The sequence below is a fragment of the Lagenorhynchus albirostris genome, chromosome 4, assembly GCF_949774975.1.
Source record: "Lagenorhynchus albirostris chromosome 4, mLagAlb1.1, whole genome shotgun sequence".
NCBI classification, from domain to species: Eukaryota; Metazoa; Chordata; class Mammalia; order Artiodactyla; family Delphinidae; genus Lagenorhynchus; species Lagenorhynchus albirostris.
The window spans coordinates 105274766-105294730 of record NC_083098.1 but is presented as its reverse complement, the minus strand read 5'-3'; the positions used below and the strand labels follow the sequence as shown (position 1 = coordinate 105294730).

The following is a 19965-nucleotide window of genomic DNA, read 5'->3' as shown; positions in this document are numbered from 1 at the left end:
CTCTTACCATCTGTGAGCCCCTGACAGGTGTCTTCATCACATTATGCTCCAGGTGTCCCACTTGAAATCAGTTCAGTAAGTATCAAATACCACAGACCAAAGCATGAAAGTATGAAGATAGGGATTCAGGAATGGGCCACCTTATGGGATGATTTGGGATGAGTGGTGAACAGGATTTTTTTCTCTACTGGTATATGAGGACCAGTTTATGAGTTCATTGGAACCAACATAGAGAAACCAAACAATGGTTGAACATATTCCTGAAAAACGCACAGAGCTTTATTACATTTGGTAATTGGGCAGAAAGAGCATTGCACTGAAATCATCACTCTGACTCATTCAGCCCAAAGACTGGTCCTTACTGCTCATAGAAACATAGCTTTGTGGGCCATGGAAGCATAGAGAGGTCCACAGCCTCTTAAAATCACATGTAAGGAAATGAATATAAAACAAATTCCAAAATACAGAAACAAAAATTATAAAATCTGTTTAAATAATCCATTGCACTCCTACAGCACAAATGTTCATCTTACAGGGAACTGGGAGATCTTTACAGCATATGAAAGGGCTTTGACGTGACACCTCCTAATGGATTCTGTTCTCTTTTGACCTCATTAGCATGAACTGCCCTGTACCATGGACATGAAGAATTTGCAGAAAGAGCTCCAGGACTCCCCACAGTACTCCAGGGCCGTCTTCCTCTGGTTTACCAAGTCTGGGTCTTCCACACACTCAGGATCTTTGGTGTTCATGGTCTGGGTCTTTGCTGGGCTGATGGGGGTGGTCACTTTGACCTTGCTCTGCTCCTTGGGAGAGGGCTCCGTTAACTCCTGGCTGGGTTTCTTGATCCTAATCAGAGTGGAGTTAACCAGCTTGAGGTTGGATTCTGGAAACTTCTTTCTGCACACCCTGGTCTTCAGGATGCTCTTGGCATCACCACAGATGACCTTCTGTGAACGCAGATTCCGGCCAATTTGTTTCCAGTAGGCATTCTTTTTGTCTGATTCTAGGCATGAGGTTGGATTGCCAGTGAAGAAACAGGAAAACTCGTTGTCCTGTCGGGTACATGCGACCTTCAGGGCAATGCCCTCCTCCTGCTTGGTCACCACCCATTTGCAGTTGGCATGGTCTTGGGTGATGAACTTGCCTTTGGGCAGGCGCTTGGGTGGCTGGCTGCTTGGTTCAGTCTGGGGCGTGCCTAGAGTATGCAGTTTATCTGTGCTGGCTTTGCTGCCCTGTTTATTCCTCCCTTCCTTTTTGGCCTCCACCAAGAGCATCGGAGCAGCCAGAAGGAGGAAGGAGAGCAGGGCGAGGCTGTGGATCCTCATGGCTTCAACTTGGTGGGAACCTGTCTGACAAAAAGCAGGTGAGTCAGTGCTGGGCAGCAGTCCAGCAGTACTAGGCTGCGAGATGACCCTCCCTCCAGCCTGACACATGGCTGCCTGCTTTGGAGTGGGATCAAGGAACCTTCTACTTCCTGGACTTAGTAGACAAGCAGCCTGTGTATTCACATGTCTGCTTGACTTGAGTCTTGAATGTCAGAAACTTCCTACTCTTCATTCATTCTTTCCCACCCTCTGAACCTCATTAACTCTCACTCCCTCATCCACTCAGTTACTCCTCACTCCTTCATTCACCAGTCAGTAAGCATTCATGGGGCACCTACTACTGGCCGTGCACTAGACTAGATGTTGAATTTATCAAGGTGAATAGAAAGTTTCACATCTTAAAAACTTAGAGGCAACTCTTTGGGGAATCTAAAGAGCATTGATCAGGAGTCTGTCCCAACTGTGTCCCCAACTTGATCTTGGGCAAGTCACTCTCCCGCTCTGGGTCTCAAATCCTTTATCTGGAAATCAAGATGCTGGATGAGATAATTGTCAACTCTCTTCCAGCTGCAGTGGACTGAATTTCTATCTCACTGTCCTACACGGACTCAGATGACCACACAATGAGAAAGGACATGGTAAGTGACATGAAAGGTGATGCTTGACACAAGGTTAAACATGCATGAGGCTTGGACCTTCTGAGATGGGTGGGTTTGTGAAGAGGGGTATCTGGGAGTCAGTAAGAGCCTAAGGAAAGGCATGAAGGAGGAGTAGGTCATCCGAACTGACTGGGCAAAGTGAACCAGGGGAATAGAGGTGAATTTCTATCAGAGCATTTAGACTGTTGAGGCACTGTGCTTGGCATAGAGAAAGACCTCAATCAATGCTTTTAAAAATAAATCATTTTATAAATAGGATGACCTTAACTGCTACACTAAACTGCATAGATTTTATCAGGTGGGTAACAAAAACCACATTTCAAAGAAGAGAATTAGCATTTCTATATGACACCGGCTACGTGCCAGAGCCCTTGACCTGTATTTCATTCTCACCTTGTTAATTAGCACAAGAGCCCTTCCTGGTAGGTAAAAATCCATCACCACCAGGCAACAGATGTGACAGTTAAGGTCCAGACTGGTAAATCAATTGCCCAAGGTCCCACAGTGGGCAGGTGACAAAGCTGGGACAGGCAGCCAGAACTTCTCTCTCTGGTCCTTTATGCCACCCCTCCCTCACTGCATACCTCTTGCCTTCACCTTACTCTGCCTTTCAGAAAATATTGGCAAGAAATAAAAAAGCAATTATGAACAACTCATTTGGTTTGGCTTAGTTTATGATGATAACTCATGTTATCAGTGCTCCATTTGAAAAGAATACAGAATTTTGTTTAAAAAGAGGCAGTTCTAGGTCTGATCTCATTCTACCCTGGGCATATGGTCTCTCTTTAGGACTGATAAACGGGAGACAGTCACAAACTGTGAGCTTCCGAAATGAAGTTGGGATGGGAGCTAGGGATATTCGATAAAGACCCACTCATTCCTCACGGCATTGGGACTCAGTCCCCATGTGTCCGTGAGGGGATCCAGACCCCAGGAACCTGAGGTCCTCATGGGAGCTGGAAGGGGGACAGGTAATGAAACTCTTAAGAAAGCCAGGCTCTTACCTTGTTCTGAGTTTGCAGGTCCAGTACGATCCAGATGTGAGAGGGAGCTTGAAGTCTTACTGCTGTCTCATCCGCAGTGAGGCAGTGAAAGTCCTTTATATAAGAGCCCAGGCAGCAGGGTTTTTACAGCTCATATACTTGTGTAGCTTTATTCACACTCCTCCCAGCCACACCCCTTCAGAGAGAGCCAGTTCCTGCAGGGAAAGTGGTTGGTGTAATCCTGTGGGAGGCGGGTTACGTGCATGGCATTAGACCTGGTTCTTCCAAGCCCTTTCCCTTTCCCCTGGCAGCCAGTCGAGGACAGCTCAGCCTTGCAAAGACCCTCCATGAAGGGATGAGAATCCCAACAGAAAAATCTGTGGGGGAGGTTATAAACAATAGGTCCATTTTACTCAAAGCTTTCCCTTAATTCTTATCACAGCCCTTCCATGATATGGTAACATATAATTCATCCCGTTTTACAGATGGAATATTGGAGCTTGGAGGTATTCAGGGCTGGTCCAAGTTCACAGAACCAGGGGGATGTGGAGTCTAGAGTTTAAAGCCTGGACTCCTGGGCCCCACTGTCTGATCTCTTCTTACCCAGCACTCTGTAAACATTTGGTGAATGAGGGACTGAGCTGGGGAAGCCATCTCAGTGTCTGAAATCCTGTTGTCTCTGAAGCACCTGAAGTTACTGTGTGGGCAGAGGAATCCTCAGGCCTTGAGAGGCTGGTAAAGAGGAAATTCCTGATCTGGGTTTTTGTTCAAAGTATTCACCTTTTGGTCACGGGTGGGGACCTCACTCTGGTGAGCCTTCTCTAGGCAGAGTCTAGTAGCAGGATAACCTCGTGGAACCCTGGATACAGCATTTATTTAGCTGTGATCCTGACTTCTCTGACCCTCCATGTGTTCATCTATTGATAGCTGACAATAACAGTACCTCATTTAGGGTTTCATACTAAATTATGTAGGAGGCTGAGCTATTAACATCAAGTGAAGCAGAACAGATTTGGTTCATAAGATGGCCTTCAGTTGTATTCTTTAAAAACAGATATATTTTGTTTCCATGTTGAGCATATGAAAAGAACTCACTTCCACAAAGATGTGGACCTCACTGTATTTTGTTACTTTACTTTTCATGATGTTTGGGCATAAGAAACTCTTCATTTTCTTCTTGACTCAGCTGTAAGGAAAACAGTAGCACAAGAGCTATAATAATAATAAATGGCAAGTGACCTTTGCCTTTGGGACAGGAACAATAAGGAGTGGTGGGGACTGAGGCAAACTGTGTAGTTCCTGATACCTAAATGTCAACACTCAGTGCCAGGTGACTGAAAACATGTTGGCATGGAGGTCAGTATCTTCAGAACTAATGAAATTTTTTCACATACACATTTTGTTTTGTGTTGTTTTGTTGGTACGTGGGCCTCTCACTGCTGTGGCCTCTCCCGCTGCGGATCACAGGCTCCGGACGCACAGGCTCAGTGGCCATGGCTCACGGACCCAGCCACTCCGTGGCATGTGGGATCTTCCCAGACCGGGGCACGAACCCGCGTCCTCTGCATCGGCGGGTGGACTCTCAACCACTGCGCCACCAGGGAATCCCATACACATTTTTCTTTTTTTAATGGACATTTCATGAATTTTTAAGAGATTCCCAACATGCAGCTGTGTGTACATGGAATTGGCTTCTAATTGAAAATTTCTAAAACAAAAGATACAAAAAGTTGTAACGGTGGTTGGATTCCATCCAAGTTCTACCTGTTCAAGAATCCAAGGTCACAGAGTTGTGGATGTTGACTGGTTCATTCAGTGGTTCAATGGGTTTCTTCATGAATTCCATCAAAGTAGGCTATTTCCCCAAATTCCATGCCTCATGTAAAATTGGCTCACCTGGAGATCCATTCCCACTGTTCTGACAAACACGTTATTGAACCATGACCTGCACAAACAGGCACTCACATTGTGGTATTTTGAGGGATTATTTGGACCCAAGCAAGGCAAAGCTGCTTTGTTCCACAAGGAGACATAGACCAAGGTGGTCTCCTGTAAAACAAGAAAATCATCTTGATCCTCAAGTGGCAGCCAGATTCTTTCCGGATAAAGACAATAGGTCAGGACACAAAGCAAATTTAGAAGGAAACATGTGGACTCCAGGATCTTTTCTGAGAAGTGACTCTAAGCTTTGGCAGGGAACATGGAACTTCCCCCACTGGCTTCCCATGGACCTTTGGCCTTCCTGTGATCCCTTCCCAACTTCCGCCTTGACCTTTCTTTTCCAAACAGGGGACACAATATTAGACCAGGCTGTGGAGCCCTCTCCCTGTTAGCTCAGCCTGTTATTTCAAACTCATTTCTAGACACACACACACACACACACACACACACACACACACTGAGTCCAATTTGGCCACACTAAACCCCTCACCCACCGTGTCCTAAATACTTGGTGAGCTTGTCCCCTTCCTGCTTTTTCTCCTGCTGTTCCCTTTACTTGGAATGCCCTTCCAGTCCTACTTTGCCAGGAACACATTTGCTCATCCTTCAAGATCCAGATCAAATATCATCTATCTGTTGGTGTCATTTGTCCCCTGATCCTTCCCCATGTCCTTCTTTTTATGGATGTTCATGGAGAGAAATAGACTGCCATTCCTCCAGTGAGTGCTTACAGCGTGCCGGCATTGTGCTAAGGATGTATCCACACATTAACTCATAGCTCGATATACTGAGAAAATGATACACTTGCACTACAGTGCACTGGGGAACCGAAGCAGGTTTGGAGCCCCAGCAAGGCTGCCCACTACAGGTTCTCCCCACCTCCCCATACTACCAGGACTGAGGGGTTCCCTGACTCCTGGAGAATTGACTCTGGATCCTTGTGGTACAGATGACATAGAATTAGAGGAAGACGAAATGGAGGCCACTTCTAATATTTTTATTAAAAACAAAGTAATGTACCCACACTTTGATAAATTGTAAACTTCTCTCTCTTTAATATATATTTTTAAAAATATTAGAATAGTATTACCTTTAAAAAATGTTTGCAAAGACAGTTCCTTTGCCCTACATCTCACCCAGGTTCCCCGATCATCGACTTTTTGCATTATAATGTTACATTTATAAAACTATTGAACCAATATTGCTATGTTTTTACTAAAGTCCATATTTTGTTCAGCCCTCCTTACTTTTTACCTAATGTTCTTTTTAAAAATGATCAATAGGCTTTATTTTTAAGAGTAGTTTTGGTTCCCAGAAAAATTGAGTGGAAAATACAGAAAATTCCCATATCAACCCTGTCTTTCACAAGCACAGCTGCCCAGGCTGTCAATATTTTCTACTAGAGCGGTACAGTCATTACAGGTGATGAACCTTCTTCGATACATCATAACTACTGCAAGTCCATAGTTTTCATAGTAGCTCACTCTTGGTGTTGTACAGTCCATGGATTTTGATGAAGATATAATGACATGTTTTCACAATTATAGTATCATACATAGTATTTTCACTGCCCTAAAAATCCTCTGTGATCCACCTATTCATCCCTCCCTCCCAACAACTGCTGGATATATCCCATCTTTTTACTGTCTCCATAGTTCTGCCTTTCAAAAAGGTCATAGAGTTGGAATCGTGCAGAATTTGTTCTTTTCAGATTGGCTTCTTTCAGTCACTAATATGATCTTAAGGTTCCTGTGTGTCTTTTTCCGGCTTGATAGCTCATTTCTTTTTAGCAGTGAATAATATTCCATTGTCTGTTTGTGACACAGTTTATTTATCCATTCAGTGGCTCCAACATTTTGGCATCTCAGTGGCTCCAACATTTTGGCAACTATGAAAAATGCTGCTATAAACATCTGTGTGCAGATTTTGGTGTGAACATGTTTTCAACTCCTAACTGTCTTTTTTTGGTCCAGGAACCCATCCAAGATTCCACGTGACATTTAATAGACGTGACTCTTTAGGCCTCTCTTGGTTGTGACGGTTTCTCAGATGTTCCTTGTTTTTGATGACCTCGTCAGTTTTCAGGAGTACTGCTCGGGGGCTTTGAGAATGTGCCCCGTTCAGAATTTGTATGGTGTGCTTCTTGTGGTTAGACTGGGGTTATATCATTCTTCTTTTCATCAAAGATTTAAATGATGGATAGCAGGTTTTCTTTGGGGGTTCCATAGAAAGTCTGAACACAAGTGGTTGAACACATGTCTTAGGCAGTCTGGTCTCTGATAATTTTGAAGTTCAAAAGCTGATTTTAGGGCTTCCCTGGTGGTGCAGTGGTTGAGAGTCCGCCTGCCGATGCAGGAGACACGGGTTCGTGACCCGGTCCAGGAAGATCCCACATGCCCCGGAGCGGCTGGGGCCGTGAGCCATGGCTGCTGAGCCTGCGCGTCCAGAGCCTGTGCTCCGCAGCAGGAGAGACCACAACAGTGAGAGGCCCGCGTACCGCAAAAAAAAAAAAAAAAAAAAAAAAAGCTGATTTTACTCTCATGCATGTTACTACTACATGATTCCTTGACCCAGACGGCTGGCCCCTGTGGATGCAGTCATCAGAGATATACCAGTGGGTGCGATTTTGTACTGTGATGAGTCTTAACTGTACATTTTATCAGGTCAAATTTGCTCACAAATTAGTCCCTCCTTCAAAAATAACCTCATATACAGACAAAATGCTTCGTCACTGTGTCAAAGCAATATTAATTTTTTGGTTAAATTTTGTGCATTAAAAACTTATTCATTGTCAGAAAATTAGGAAATTGGCCAAGTAAACCTCAGCTAAAATATAACCAGCCTGACAGGAAGCATTCATCATAGACCTACAGAAGAGTATTTACACTACAAATTTAAACTGCTCATTATGCATGAGATTTAAGTATTCCTGTGCAGCAAATCAAATGATATATACTACTAAAGTTTTACTTTAGAACAAAAAGAGTCAGTGAAGAGTTGATAGTGCAGCATTCTGTATGGCTGCAAAAGGAAAATATATTCATTTTTATTTATCTTAAAGGAGTGCCCTGTGTCACACCTCATAACATTGAAACTATTTTTTTTCAAAGTCATGTGCAATGCTTGGTTTTGATTCTGAATCCATCTAAAAGGTAACTCATGGTTTTTGAGTTAAGTTAAACCAAATGAAATTGCTGTTTGTGGTAGGTTAAAATGGTAGAATATCAACAATCTTGAATAGATCGAACTCATAATAATTAAAGGTTTTAGAAGGTTTTTTTCTCAAGTAGTACAGCTGTTTCAAAGCCTTATATATACTTTTTAAAAACTTTTTATTTTATATTGGAGTATAGTTGATTGTTGTGTTAGTTTCAGATGTACAGCAAAGTGCTTCATGCATGTACACACTGCTATATTTAAAATGGATAACCAACAAGGACCTACTATATAGCCCAGGGAACTCTGCTCAACATTCTGTAACAACTTAATTGGGAAAAGAATTTGAAAAAGAATAGATATATGTATAGTTGAATCACTGTTGTATGTCTGAAACTAAGACAACATTGTTAAACAACTGTACTCCAACATAAAACAAAAAGTTTTAAAAAGTTATACATATACATGTATCTATTCTTTTTCAAATTCTTTTCCCATTTAGGTTGTTACAGAATATTGAGCCGAATTCCCTGTACTGTACAGTAGGTCCTTGCTGGTTATCCGTTTTAAATATAGTAGTGTGTAAAAAATTTTTTTTAGTGTTTTATAATAAACTCTCCATACAAGTTAAGTTCACTGATTATTTCTAAGTTTTTCATATCTTTTTTTATTCTTTAAAGGAAATCACTCTAAAACATCTAATTCATTCTTTAAAGAAGTCTGCTTCTTTTGGATAAAATTTCCAAAGCACACATATTGCTGTGCACCTCTACACATATGCACACACACATACACATACACCCACACACTCTCGTGCAGATACATCACATATGGGTACACAAACGTATGCATGCCTGCCACCTCTGCATCTTGGGGCAGAAGGCCTCAGAGAGTCTTCCTTTGGAATTATCAGTCTCTAACCTGTGTCTCTAACCCTCAGTCTCTTTTTTTAGAAAGAGCGTCAGTTGCCATCCTGGGAATCTGGAAAAGAGAGAAGACAAGTTGCCCTTTGCATTAATGCTGTGAGTCACTGTGCACGTGGGCATGTTTTGCTGCTTCTGTCACATGAAAAGATGAAGAGGTTTAGATGAAAGACATCAGAAAACAGCTCTGAAAAGGCCTGTGATGGCACAGGGGCAAACGGTACCCATGCCCAAAGAGCAAAGCACTCTTGCCTGCTATGGGCTATAAGGAGAAGACAGGATGGCAGGGAGGTAAGAGACTGTTGTCTCCAGGAAGAGCAGCGCTGGCCTCTACCCAGACTACATTCGTTCTGTCACTCAATCTGTCATTCTTCTGTCATTCATTCATTCTTCCATTCATCCAGAGAGCACTCATGAAGCACTGCATGTCCCAGGCTCACTCTGTCATTGAATGAAACGCAGTCAAGAATGACATGATCCTCAAGAAGATGGAATTAGGGGGGCAAGATAAGGATACCAGTCACAACAATGTAGGGGTGATTGAAATGTTGGAGGGAAGACTGGAATGCCCAGGGTGGAGACATCTGACCTAGCCAAAGGCAGGGAGAATTTCTCAAGTGTCTTCAACTGGTTAAGAGAACTCAACGGCTGGAGAGAAAAGAACAGTATTTATTCAATGATTACTCAGTAACCGCTCTATGTAAAGCACAGTATTAGTCACTGTGTGGAATGCAAGGTGAAAGTGATTTGGCTCCCAGCTTCAAGACTGCCAGCTCAGTTGACAGCTCACTCTCTGAGGATTGCTGTAGTGGCGACATCTCATCACATCCCAGCCTCAGGCCTCTGATGCTTTTCAGCTGCTTACAGAAAAGGTCCAAAATTTTGAGTCTGACATATGAGGTCTTTCCCATCTTAATCCTAGCCAACTTCAAGGTCAATACCCACCACATCCTACATGTGTCCCCGGGCTCCCGCTATATCTTACTGTCCACTCTTCTCCCCACATGTCTTGTTTCAGGACACGTTGCCTCTGCCAAACTGTTATCTTTGCCTGAAATTCCATTCCACCCATATCTACCTGGCAAATTCTCTCTCTGCCGGACTCCCTGTGCCTTCAACAGAATTCACTCTTCCTTCATCTGGGTTCTCATAAATTTTTACAGACTTCACCATTATTACAGTTGAGGTGTCACCTTGTTTTGGTTCATTCATGGACTTGCCACCATCATCACCCTGGCTAGTGACATCCCTAGCCCAGGGCTCAAGAATGAAGCTTAGAAAGCACTTAGCAAATGTTTATTGGATTGAATTGGATTCTGTATTTATCAAGATTATTCTGATTGTAATAATAAAAAACTGAAAACAACAGAAACAAAATTGAGAATCTATTGGAAGTTTCTTATAACTCATGGAAGGCAAGGGTTGTATAGGACCACTGTCTCAAAATGTACCTTTGGTATTTTAATTTAAGGAATTTACGAAGTGACTATATGGAGAGTATAAAGCTATTGAAAAAAGAATTTATAACTTACATTTTCCATGAGAAGGGGGCATGCCATGCCATGCCAGGCCACATGGAGAAGCATCTGGTAATGAGCTTTGGATTGGCCATTTGAATAGCTCCAGTGGGATCTGGGGTACAGGGGTCTCCCTAGCTATCTTGTACAAGGCCCTGGATGGATTTAGGGCAGGGAGAATATCGGCCTGATGTATGAGTGCTGAATAAAGGAGGTGCTTAACTTGCAAATGAGAGGTATGCTCCCAATTAAGTTGTTTGCGATCATTAAGAATTAACTACCCTGGGAGGGGCAGTCTCTCCTCAAGTTTACAAGGCCCTGCAAAATATGGAAGCATCATAAAATGCAGAATATTAAAAAAAATTAATTCAATCTATCTTCTGATGTTTTAACATCATATAAGGAAATCTTGGTTTGATGATCATGGAGATTTTTAGGGAGTAGGGCATAAGTTGCCCAAAACAGCAAAGAAAACATTTTGTTATGAAAGTAAAATAGAGGAACACAAGTAGAGGTGTATGGATTTCTTGTAGGCCAGTCCATAAACAGGTTTTCAATTTATATGATGTAATCCAAGAAAATAGATCTGGAATGTGGGGAGGTTTCTAACAGTACCTTGGTGGAGTTGGAAATCATTAAGAGTTTGACAATAATGTCTTTGTGTACGTACCTTGGTTCAAGGTGGTAGGCCTGGCAGTTATGCTGTTAGAGGATACAAATGAATAAGTGAGTACAGTATATGTAAAGATTAGTGGTATCATGTGTAATTAAGGGGAAGGACTGGTTATGGCGGTTGCATGGGAAACGCAAGGCAGGAGATTGTGTGGGTAAGCAGGAGGTGGCAGCAGGAAGAGGCACTGAGGAGAGGATGGTCCTCTACCTAGGGACCTGAGGCGATTGACTGATATGAGGCAGGAGTCTCCTGGGGAACGCCATAATCTCCACTGATCTCTACAATGGCTCAGACAGTAGCAACCTCTACTAGACTTCCCTTTAGGCATGGAGTAGAGTAATTTTAATAATACTGGATATTGGGTATGAGGGCCTTGGTGGATGGCAACACAGCACTAAAGTTGTAGTAATCCACAAGGAGGTGCCCTTTATTTTTTCCAGATTTAAGAGCAGGCAAAATTGGGCTGTCCAGTGGAGAAGCAGGGATAATCATCCTTTCATTAATTAGGTTTTATATAATAAGTTTTCATCTCTGAAGGTCTTGTTTTAACTTACATTGAGCCCCATATTAACTATTTTAATGGGGGCTCATTGGGTCCAATTCTATCAAGCAAAGTTATAAGTGACAAAAGCTATTTTAATTTTAATTTGCTATTCATTATGTTGCATCTATACCCAATATGGGCTGCTTTAAGGCAGTGGGTGCTATGATCCTGGGGCATTTAGACAAGGCTACAGTTATAGGGAGGCATATCTATTTTTCTTCTATTTTATGTTTCCTTACTTTTAAGATTACACTTCAATAAGTGGTGCTGGGAAAACTGGACAGCTACTTGTAAAAAAATGAAATTAGAACATTCTCTAACACCATATACAAAAGTAAACTCAAAATGAATTAAAGACCTAAATGTAAGACTGGATACTATAAAACTCCTAGAGGAAAACATAGGCAGAACACTCTTTGACATAAATCACAACAATATTATTTTTGGATCCGTCTCCTAAAGCAAAGGAAACAAAAGCAAAAATAAATAAATGGGATGTAATTAATCTTAAAAACTTTTGCACAGCGAAAGAAACCAAACAAAATGAAAAGACAACCTACTGAATGAGAGAAGATATTCGCAAATGATATGACCAATAAGGGGTTAACATCCAACGTATATAAACAGCTCATACAACTCAACATCAAAACAACTCGATTAAAAAATGGACAGAAGAACTGAATAGACATTTTTCCAAAGAGGACATACAGATGGCCAACAGGCACATGAAAAGATGTTCAACATCACTAATCGTCAGGGAAATGAAATCGAAACCACAATGAGGTATAACCTCACAGGACTTCCCTGGTGGTGCACTGGTTGAGAATCCAGCTGCCAATGCAGGGGACACAGGTTTGATCCCTGGTCCGCGAAGATCCCACATGCCGCGGAGTGGCTGGGCCCGTGAGCCGTGGCCGCTGAGCCTGCGCGTCCGGAGCCTGTGCTCCACAACAGTGAGAGGCCCGTGTACCGCAAAAAAACAAAAGAAACAAAAAAAAAACAATCACTTGAATGAATTCAATGGTTGAATTTGTCTTAGACTCCAACTTATAACAACCAACTTTTACAACAGATGCTCATGGTTACGGGCTCTGTTTAGGCTAGTTTAGACCTTTGTGCTCAGTATGATCGGAAGCCTCCTGTTACCAGTTTTCAGAAGCATTGGTGACTCCATATCACCGCCTTGTGGTGATCTTATCCTGGAAGACCACACTGGGATATGAGGAGGTTTTTTTCTTCCTTTTTGAATATTTGCATCTCTTTTCTACTTGAGTGATAACCAGACTACATATCCACATAGCACCATGTCATTGTTATGCTTTCACTGTATATTATTACATTAGATTTTTACAACAATGCTGTAAGGAGTGGCTTTTATGCTTAAAATAAAGATGAGAAAAGTGACTTACGGGACTTCCCTAAAGTCTCAGAACGCCATCCTTTCAGCTACACCCAGATCTCCTACTCCAGTTACAGTGTTCTTTCTCCTCTGATAGAAAAAGATTTTTTTTTCATCTTTTTGTGGCACCACAACCCCAGATTAAGCCTGACAGCAAATGAGTGCAGGATTCTTGAAAAAAAATTCAGGAGATAGAACTGCACATAGAAAATCCTGGTAAGACTTCAGTTCACAGCCTGGGGGCTGAGAAAGGAAGGAGAGGCAGAAAGAGAACAGATGCTCCTGGGAGGTGTGGGTGCAGGGTGAATGATTCAAAGGCTGGAGAAAGGATGGGGATATGTGCCTTTGCATAAAATGGTCATTATCTTTAGCAGGTCTGAAGTCTTCTCCAAATCTGATTTCTAAAACATTGATGGATACATGACTTCAGGGGAATATAAAATATATATTGTTAAAGAACAGACACAAGACCCCCCAGCTGCCTCCAGGATGGCCTCAGACTTGAGCTCTCCAGGCAGAAAAAAGTCCTTCAAAGGGTTTCTTTATGCTGATTATAAATTGCCATTGCTGTGGAGCTCAGAAACCTGCATATATTTGCAACTAGACACACAGCATGGGATTTTTTGTGCTCACATATTTCTTAGCCGTTAAACTCAAAGCACTTAGACCCCTTACCCCAATGCACTTCTCAGGCATTTCTTAAACCCTTCCCGCAGACAGTGATATTGTTGTTAAAAAGGTCAATAATTGGCCCAGTGTCCAAACTGGCCCAACGTTCAAATAAACTTTGAGTCTCTGAATGGAAGAGGAGGAGTATATGTGAGAGATGATACAGTTCAATGCCATCAGTTTAAATCCATTCATTCAATTAATTTGACAAATATTTACTGATGTTCCTAAATAAAGCTCAGACAGCTCATGTGTCTCTTAAAAGTCCTAGAGACTGTGACGTAGCAGAGTGTATAAATGAGTAATGCAGTCGCTGTTACAAATAAAGCCCCAAATCTCGGGGGCTTAACACACTGGAAGGTCATTTCTTCCTCACATGAAGTCCAAAATGAACGTTTCCACAGTCAGTTATAGCCAACAAAATTCAGGTGTTGCCTCTACAGGCCCAGCCTGTCAACTTTGTCTGCTTGTAGCTAAATATTATACATTCTGTCAGTATTCTGCCTTGGACATGGCTAATGCCTTTTTCTCAGTCTCTTTGGTACCAAGTGTCAAAGGTCAGTTTGCTTGGAAGATCACTTGGATGTCCAAAACATATGTACTGTCCTAGTATTTGTCGTCAGTGGGTGAGCCAAGTAACTGGACAAGGCTTTCTCCCTTCAGGATATGACTACGTGGATGCCTTCCTGCTGAGAGGCTCCCATAAAGGGCAGGTGGTGGCAGCTTCGGAATAGACTGGCTAATGTAGAAGCAGGGTGGAGAGAGCACTTAGCAGTCCTGAGGATATCGGGCATCAGTCACCAAGTCAATTCTTGGGAGTCCCGGGGACTGAGGCTCAAAGATTGATTCCTGAGGCAGTGAAGAAAAAGTTACCCTAAAGACCTCACAACCCAGGTAGGAAGCCCTGACTCAGTGGGGCAGTTTGGGAACAGGAGACAATGTGGGCTTCATCCAGGTATTTTGTTGAGCCTTGTGTACAAAGTGACCAGAAAGTGCCAACTATACCTGGGGACCTAGGTAGCAGGTGTGCTCGAGTTCCCACAAGCTACCTATGCTGGAGCCCTGTAAACCCCAAGGATTTGGTGAAAACCGGCTCTCTGATACTGCGAGCTTTGCTGCGGAAGGTAGTCTCTGCCCAGTCTGCCCTTGGGGTACTGGCTTCTTGGAGACACAGTTCCCAGCAATACCCCACTTAAAAAAAATGGCTCCTTCCCTGCTCCTGGGCACCTGTGGAGACCAAGGGCCTTAGAAATGACAGCCAGATACCATTGTGTCCAGGGATCCCCATCCGGCATTGGTCTCCTCAGATGTTAAAGGCAGAGTTGGAAAGGCAAAGAGATTTCTCATAAACAATGAAAATGGAACATTCCAGAGCATCAAGCCTGGTGCCACAGATGAGTGCTCTTCACACAAGAAGGTTGAGGCATTGTATCTCCCTTGGTTACTCTCAGGGCCAATTTTGGCTACCTGGAGATGTCTCCCAGGAAGCCCTGACGAGGCTTGGGTCTGGTTTATGGAAGGCTCATCCCAACTAAAAACTGATGGAGTCCACTGGGTGGAAGGTTTACATCTGTGTGCCAAGGGGACTGGAATGGCTCTCAGGAAGTGGTACTGTCAGTAGTTCATCTGTCTTTCTGAAGGTAAACGGGGACCCTTACAGCTCTAAGGGTGAGCCTTGCCCTTTTCTGGCAAATAGACAACATGTGTCCTCTGCTGCCATCTCATGGCTGCTTACGGCCTCTTCTTTTTTTTTTTTAAATAAATTTGTTTATTTATTTTTGTCTTTGTTGCTGTGCACAGGCTTTCTCTAGTTGTGGTGAGCGGGGGCTACTCTTCATTGTGGTAAGCGGGCTTCTCATTGCAGTGGCTTCTCTTGTTACGGAGCACGGGCTCTAGGCACGCAGGCTTCAGTAGTTGTGGCACACAGGCTCAGTAGTTGTGGCTCGTGGGCTTAGTTGCATCTCAGCATGTGGGATCTTCCTGGACCAGGGCTCAAACCCATGTCCCCTGCATTGGCAGGCGGATTCTTAACCACTATGCCACCAGGGAAGTCCCTACTTATGGCTTCTAATGGCCTTTGACACTTAACCCCCTAACTGGAATTGCCATTCTGTGCAAGTGGCAGATTTGGGCCACACCATAATGGCACTTGAGACAAAGCTCTACCATATTTTTGGATATCTGGCTCATTTACGGTCATAGATGCCATGCCACTGGCAGCAAAGGGCCCCTGACAGTAGGCTAATGAACGTGACATTCCGCAGACGTTTCCGATTCCTTCTCATGCTCAGCTGGTGGCATCATCCAGAGGTAGAAGGGACGTGGCTGGAAAGGTTGCTGGACAGACTGTGCTATCAGCACTGTGGACTACCACATAGCCAGACAAGGCGAGCGTTAATGCAGCTGGCCCTCAGAGGGAGTGAAACCAGGGCCGCTCACTTCTGCATCTGCACCTCTGTGATTAGAAGCAACAACCAGGGGTCAGAACACAGACCTCCAATATCTGAAGGACAGGGTCCTTAATGCCCATTCTTGCCCTCAATGTCTGTGTGCAAGCTACTCCAGGAACTCATGCACCACTGACTGGCTGCCATCGGAGTGGGGTGGGGGAGTAGTAGTGGCTACAGAGCTCAGAGTTGCAACTGACTGAAATGAACCATAATTTACCATCCAAGACTTCCTCTGGAATTCGGCAGCCTTCAGTAGACTCCAGGGTTCCATAATAGTTATAGCAGACAGATTCTGCCTGTGCAATTCATTTTCAAGTGGGGAGATAGATCCTGGTACTCCCTACTGTTCCACCTTCCCTTTCCTTTCCTCTTTGAACTGAATGGAGACACCTCTTCAAGGCATCTCACGGGTAGGATAGCTTGACCAGCCTTCCTTGAACCCCCAGTGACAAGGAGTTCACTGCCTCAAAAAGAAACATGATCTGCTATATATTGAAAGCCTACCATGTCACTGGCAGGTGACATTAGCTCTCCTTTATTGAGTCTACTCAATGCTAGCCATCATGAGGACCATCACATCCACCCAATGAGGTGGGCATAATCCCCTCCCCATTTAACAGAGGGGGGAATGAGGCTAAAGGAGCTTGAGTTGCTTCTCAAGGGAGAGCACATTTGAACTGAGGTCTCTGAGTCCAATCCAGTATCAGTCCATACTGCCTCTTGATGACATATTTAAGATCACTTAAATATCGAAATGGAGTAACTGCGGTTCAGACTTCCAAAATGGAGCTGGGTGGACTTTGTGGTTGTGGTTTCAGACATGTTCCTGTGTCCCTGAGAACTTGAATTTTCTCTGAATGGTATCAAACTCAAGGATACCACCAGCATTACATTTGAAAACATTATCTGCTAGCAGCTGCTAGTTGCAACCTTGTAGTTTCAAAATCCCCTCTGCCCCTAACAACACTGTATTCATTCAAACTCCAACCAATCCTTCCTTAACAAGCACCTTTACTTCTTGCCGGCTCCAATTCTAATTCCTGACAAACAACTTTATGTCACCGTGCGTTTTTTTCGCCTTTATAAGCTTCCCCCATTTTCTAGTCTGGTGGAACACAATTCAAGCGCTTCTTTCTTATCAAACAAACTTGGGTCTGCTCACCCGTGTGCAGTAAAGCCAATCTACTAACACCAGCTGTGGTGAAGGAAAGTGCAGCATTTATTGCAAGGTGCCAAGCAAGGAGTCCAGGCAGCTAGTGCTTAAAAGACCTGAACTCCCAAATGGCAGGAAATGTTTTCAAAGACAGGGTGAGGGAGAGGGCTGCAGGCTGTGTCATCAGCTCATGGACATTCTTCTGACTAGTTGGTGGTGAGGTCATCAGGAGTCAACATCATCAACCTTCTGGTTCCAACTGGTCTGGGGTCTATGGGCTTGTGGGCAGCACACAGTTAACTTCTTCCACCTGGTGGGGGTTTCAGTCTCTGCAAAACAGCTCAAAGGACATGGCTCAGAACCCTGGGGAGGAACGAAAGGTCATACACTTTGTTTAATTGCTAAACAATTATTTTGTCTTGCTTGACTATTTTCCTTTGTTTCTGCATTTTCTCACTTATCTGATTCCAGTTATTATTTGCAACTTGGGGAAGGCCAAGGAGACTAAAGTTTTTCTACAAACAAGAGGCAGGCAGAGGACATGGTGGGGTAGGGGTGACTGTCCTGGCAAGGTCCCATAGGGTCCTGCTTGGTTACATCTTTAATGTGTGTCTCCTGGGATGCACTCCTAACAAACCCCAAATAAACACCTCTCTAATCAGGTGTCCATCTCTGAAACTGTGGTTAACACTCTAAAGGGCTATGGGGACTCAAAGGAACTTAAGACCTGGGCTTTGTACGCAAGGGTTTGAGATCTTGCTGGGGAGAGACAGCAAGAGTAAATGCTCATTTAGAAGAGGGTGGAGAAGTGGTGGGTGTCACTGATCTGACTTGATGGCAGTGGCGTTTCAGGGAGGGAATGAAGGCGTGCAGGAGCCCCTTCTTCAGGAAGATGGGAGTGGAAACAGGCATTTCAGATGGATGGATGGTGGGTTTGGGCCCGGTGGTTAGCCATGAACATGCTCTCAGGACTGGCTCCACCTCCCTTTTCCCCTACAGCCCTTACATAGGCACCAAAAGTCTGTAGTTTGCACTGGGGCTTAGCCACATTTCTTGGACGAAAGCTAGTTTCTAAATGACCTTTTCCGTCAGGGTGACTTGAGGTATGCTTGGCCAACTTTATGTACTTTGGACTCATCTGGAAAGCTTGTTAAAATACACATTCCTGGGCCTCACCCTCAGAGACTCTGATTCAGGGTATCTGGGGTGGAGTCAGAATTAGCCTTTTTTGAGCTCCCCAGGTGATTCTTCTGGTCCTCAGGCCACAATTTGAGTAGCACTGATTGATACTGCATTTCATCCTTAGAGAACACCAGGCAGCTATCTGGTGGTTTTAGTTTGAAACGCTGTCAGTAAGCGGTCTGTGCCAAAACCCACCCTAGCTTGTGACGATGTTACAGAGTCCAAGCTCGTACTGCTCACTGTAGGACAGGCCAATAAATTGAGACATGAGGTGTTGAGGCAAGGAAAAGCAACTTTATTCAGAAAGCAGCAGACCCAGAAGATGGTGGACTAGTGTCTCAAAGAACCATTTTACCCGAGTTAGAATTCAGGTTTGTTTTATACTAAAAAGGGGAAGGGGTGCACTGATTGTTGCAAACTTTTTGGTGCTGGAATCCTTTGTTCTTACAGGTTTGGTCACAATGTTCCTATAAACCTCAAAACAGGACAGATATCATTCTCTGTTTATCTCTATATGAATGGCAAAGTGTTATAACTCTAAAGGTCAGAGCCTTGAGAATGGGCTATCCTATATATTTCAGGCTGTAGGCAACATTCTTTTACAAAAGATGCAAAGCCAGCATGACTAAGCAGAGGCAACAGAGCACTAAGGTTAGCGCTAAGGGAACAGATTCAACAAGACAGCCAGGAGCTATGGAATCTGGGGGACCTGGATCATCTTCTGACCCAAACACTTACGAGCTGGGTGATATTGGACAACTCACTTCCGTAAGCTTCAGGCCACTTCATTTATAATTAGAACTAAAACTGCTGACCTCATGGGATGCAGTGAGGATTACAGGAGGGGACAAGTGAAAGGCACAGAACCTTCATAAGAAACAGATTTGTTAAATGTGTCATAGGTTTCTCACGCACATAGTTTTCAGAAATTCAACTGCAAGAACCCTCCCCTGACTTCCACCACCCCACAGCCTTCTGTGTCTCTCATATACTCATCAAATGGGTCGTCTTGGTTTCCACCACTGACACTGAGCTCCTAGGAGGCTGGATCTAGTCTGTTAGCTCACCTCTCCCCCATCCAGTGTCTTGCACAGTGCTTGGGACATAGTAGATGATCAATGAATATATATATATAAATCAGATGAAATGCATGTAGAAGCTGTACCAGTAATTCTCAACCCAGGTTACACATGAGAATTACCTGGGATACATCTCAGAAATTCTGATTTAATTAACCCGAGGCAGTGTTTCTCAACCCTGGCTGTACATCACAATCACCTGGGAAACATGTTAAATCCACATGCTCAAGCCACATCCCTAACCAGCTACATAAGAATCTCTTGGGATGGGACCCAAACATCAGTAATTTTAAAAAGATCCCCCCTCAG

General features: G+C 43.7%; 1 protein-coding gene across 2 annotated transcripts; it reads right to left on the bottom strand.

Annotated features, from left to right (window-relative positions):
* Positions 1-248: 248 nt before the first annotated feature.
* On the bottom strand, positions 249-3132 carry FGFBP1 (fibroblast growth factor binding protein 1). Of its 2 annotated transcripts, none has more exons than XM_060147344.1 (2): positions 2992-3132; positions 249-1352 (listed from the first exon to the last, which is right to left on the bottom strand). In XM_060147344.1, exon 2 carries the CDS (start codon positions 1326-1328, stop codon positions 615-617), a length of 714 nt encoding a protein of 237 aa, XP_060003327.1. In that variant the 5' UTR covers positions 1329-1352; positions 2992-3132; the 3' UTR covers positions 249-614. The 2 variants fall into 2 exon arrangements, with proteins under 2 accessions (XP_060003327.1, XP_060003326.1); XM_060147343.1 differs by having other exon boundaries at positions 249-1348.
* Positions 3133-19965: the final 16833 nt, after the last annotated feature.

Bases quoted from the DNA above. Each gene is read 5' to 3' on its own strand.
- FGFBP1 (XM_060147344.1), bottom strand. From the start codon at position 1,328: ATGAGGATCCACAGCCTCGCCCTGCTCTCCTTCCTCCTTCTGGCTGCT.